General features: G+C 60.1%; 1 protein-coding gene across 1 annotated transcript; it reads right to left on the bottom strand.

Moving 5' to 3' along the window:
- Window positions 1–888: 888 nt before the first annotated feature.
- FOXD3 (forkhead box D3) lies at window positions 889–3,364 on the bottom strand. Its single transcript, XM_053576705.1, has one exon. It carries the CDS (start codon window positions 2,896–2,898, stop codon window positions 1,501–1,503), a length of 1,398 nt encoding a protein of 465 aa, XP_053432680.1. The 5' UTR covers window positions 2,899–3,364; the 3' UTR covers window positions 889–1,500.
- Between the last annotated feature and the right edge of the window lie 592 nt (window positions 3,365–3,956).

Below are 3,956 nucleotides of genomic sequence, written 5' to 3'. Positions count from 1 at the left end.
GAAACAGCTGAAATGCACATTAAAAATAATCTGTGAGGACCTTCCCCATTCCCGCCCTACAATCTCGCATTTCACACCACCCTAGCCCAAGGTAAAGAGAAATGGAAAGAGGTGATGTGCCCCTGTTTTTAAAAGGATATTAAGGCCACCACCATTCCTTGGCTCCCAGAAAGGCTTTGGGTTGGAGGGAGGCGAAGCACCTACAGAAATCTTTGGAAACCCCAATTATGTTGTGGATTGATTATTGCCATACAAAAGTAGTCTCTTATTTGAAAATATTAAGAAAATAAATCAGGCTGATATTGATAATGCGATCCCATTGCAAAATTTAAAATGTCACCATAACATAAAATTTTAAAAATCACAACTGGATTTGGTTCTTTCATTGAAGGGATTAAAAGAAATAATTTCAAAAATCTAAGATTCAAATGGTGAAAAGATGATGGAAATTTACTTACTTTTGAAAGGATAATTGAAATGGAGCAGGGGCTTTCTTATCTGGGAAGTTTTCTTTGTGGAAGCTAGTAGTTTGGTCTCTTTAAATAAACTCAAAAGACTGCTGTTGTTTAGGTGTTTTAAAAAAACGACAGCTTACTTAATCTACAGAAATGTCTGGTGATTTAAATGTAATTGGTTGATATGAATTACGTTAGATTATCGCCCATGTCCTGATTTTTTGGTGAAAACTAAAAGAAAAACATTAATAGTTTATATTAGAAATATTTTTTCTGTTCTCCAATTAAAATTTTTTTACACTTAAAATTATAAATTAGAAACGTGTAAAAAGGTCTTTACTTGAAATTCCTTGATTGGGGGGGAAATAAAATGCAAATACCATTTAAAAATCTTGCCATTTACTTCAGACACCTAATTAAAACACTAAGCTGAGCATTTTAAAAATTTATTTACAAAGCTGTGTACAACACGATGGAATAACATTTAGAATACCATATATATCCATTCATATATAAACAGACTTTTATAATAGAATGACATTTTTCGTCTTTTGAAAATTCTTTTATATTTAAAATCTGCCCACGTCTCTATACATTCTTCTCTCAGATAAAACTGCGGAGAGTGAACCTTCAAAAAAAATGAAAGTTCAGAACTCTAAATCTACTGAATTTTTTTTTCTTAAAAAAATAAAAACCCCAAAAGGAAAGTCAATAATTTTTATACAAATATGTACAAAGGATTTTCCTCCCATCCTCACTGTACTGAAAGCAGGCGCCGTCGGGGTGCATTTCTGGAAAATTCGGTTTTACCTGTACGGAAAGCTATTCCTGGCGGGCGCGCGATGAGTTTGCTGGGCCACCTCAGGTGCGCGAGAGAGGGGGAGGCCGCGGAAGGAGGTGTTGGGGGTCTAGAGAGGGGACACGGGAGAGAGGCAGAGTCCGGACTGGGGGGGGACCGGGACCCGGGCGGGGCGCGCAGCCTGCAAGTGCAGCCGCCGCTCCCCAGGCCACCGCCGGGTTCAGGGTCCCCGCCACCCGCGCGTCCCTATTGCGCGGGCCACTTGGCTTGCACGGCGGCGGCGGCGGCGGCGGCGGCCGCGGGCTGCAGGAACTGTCCCGAGAGCGGCACGCTCAGGATGGGCGCGATGGTGGCGGTCGTCCGGCTCAGCGACAGCGGCTGGTGCGTGGCCATGAGCGCCGCCGACTGCACGGTCCCAGGCGGCCGCAGGAAGGACTGCGCGGTGCCCCCGCCCCCGCCCCCTCCGGCGCCCCCCGCCGCGCCCCCGGGAGCCGCGGGGCCCCCGCCGATGATGTTCTCGATGCTGAACGACGGCCGCGCGCTCGGCTCCGACTTGATGAGCGACGCGGCGGCGCTGCTGCCCGAGGCCCCCGCCGTGCCCGCCGCGGCCGCGGCGGCGCCCAGGCTGTTGAGCTGCAGCTGCAGGCCGGGGCCGAGCTGCGAGCCGAAGGCGGCCCCCTTGCGGCCCAGCTCGCCCGAGGGCAGCAGCGGCACGGCGGGCGGCAGCACCGGGGGCGGCAGCGCGTACGGGTACTGGAGCGCGGCGGCGGCGGCGGCGGCGGCGGCGGCGGCGGCGGCCGCCGGGTGCGAGTAGGCGCCGGCCGCGGCCGCGGGGTGCAGGCCGTAGGGGCGGCCGTAGGGCCCGGCCGCCGCCGCCAGGCTGTAGGCGCCGAAGCTCTGCATCATGAGCGCCGTCTGCTCGCGCAGGTGCTCCTGCTGGTGGCGCTTGAAGCGCTTCCGGCGCCGCAGGAAGCTGCCGTTGTCGAACATGTCCTCGGACTGCGGGTCCAGCGTCCAGTAGTTGCCCTTGCCCGGGTTGCCCGGCTCGCGGGGGATCTTGACGAAGCAGTCGTTGAGCGAGAGGTTGTGGCGGATGCTGTTCTGCCAGGCCGGGAACTTCTCGCGGTAGTAGGGGAAGCGGTTGCTGATGAACTCGCAGATGCCGCTCAGCGTCAGCTTCTTCTGCGGGCTCTGCAGGATGGCCATGGTGATGAGCGCGATGTACGAGTAGGGCGGCTTCACCAGGCTGTTCTTGGGCTTGCTGGGGGCCAGGCCGCCCGCCGCCCCGCCGCCCGCGCCCGGCCCGCCGGCCTCCTCGCCGCCGACGCCGCCCTTGCAGCCGTCGGCCTCCGGAGCGCCCGCCTCGGCCCCCGGCCCGGCCCCGGCCGCCTCCTTGGGCAGCGCCAGGGGCTGCTGGTGGGGCGGCTGGGGTTGCCCGGGACGGGGCGCCGCCGGCGGGGCCACCTCGTCCGCCTCGTCCAGGCGCAGCTCCGGCGGCCCCGCGGGGCTCTCGCCGCCCGCGTCGCTGTCCTTCTCCTCCAGCCCGTCGTCGCCCTCACCCACCACATCGATGTCCACGTCCTCGGCCGTCAGCACCGTCTGGCCGGACATATCGCTGGCGCTGCCGCCGCCGGACAGGGTCATCCCTCCTCGGGGTCGGTGGCGGCGACAGGGAGGGGGCAGCGGGAGATGGGGCGGTCGGGGCTGCCGCGGAGCCGGGGGAAGCGGATCTGGGCACCCCCGAGAGTTGGGGGGGCAGGGACGGGACAGGGGGCCGCAGGTGGCTCGGGGCGCGCCCGGCTCGGCTCACACCCGGCGGCCCCGCATCTTGCGGCGAGGGCGCCGCCGTCCGCCCCCCGCGGCCGCGCTCCGCGAACTCCTGCCGTCGCTGGCGCTCTGTCCTGGGCGCTGGTGGCCGCTCCTGGCCCCGGCGGCCTCTCCGCGCCGCACCCCGTCACTTTGCCCGCCTGCTCGGCCTCCAGCCCGGGCGCGTGGCGCAGGAGCGGTCCTGGCGGGCGCGGGACGCTGCGCGCCGAGCAGCTCGGGAGGGCGCGGGGGCGGGGGGTGTCAGGGACGCCGAGGCCCCGGTAGCCCAAAGTCCCGTTTGAAGCCCTGGCCTGATAGATTACTTTCTACTTAAAGATCCAGTGGGGGGCGGGGCCACGTGACCGCGCGTGACGTCAGGCCGCGGTGGAACCGGCCAAACTCAAGTTGGTTCAGGGAATTGTCAACAAAGGGACGAGGGACGCGCAACTCAGCACCGCACCGCGCTCCAGCATCCCGCAGGCCCCGAGGGCTGTCCGGCCGGTCCCGAGGCTCCCGCCCAGGCTGCAGCGGGGCTCAGGGGTCCAGGGAGTGAGTGGGTGGGAATGTGGATGGGTGGGCAGCCGCGTGGGCGCGAACGAGCGCTGGGGCCTGGGAGCGCCGCCGGACCGGACCCTGCCTCCCCTGCCCCCCTGCCCCCTCTCTTCCCCTTTGCCAACATTCCTTAGACAGCGACTGGGCAACACAGAACAGAGTCCCATCCCGTATTTTAAAAAAGAAAAACTTAGTGGTCGCTGTTCATTTTTTGTTTGTTTTACCTTTAAAGAGTAAGAGCGGCGCTCCGAGCTCCCACTTGCTAATTAGACCTCAGACCCTTCTCCGTCTTCAGTCTTCATTCCAGGGAAGACACCTGCTGAGGCGTCTCCCTCCTTTCCCCA

This window comes from Nycticebus coucang, chromosome 22 (assembly GCF_027406575.1).
Source record: "Nycticebus coucang isolate mNycCou1 chromosome 22, mNycCou1.pri, whole genome shotgun sequence".
Taxonomy (NCBI): Eukaryota; Metazoa; Chordata; class Mammalia; order Primates; family Lorisidae; genus Nycticebus; species Nycticebus coucang.
Note: the sequence above shows the minus strand (reverse complement) of the source record. Positions and strands in the feature narration are given on the sequence as shown.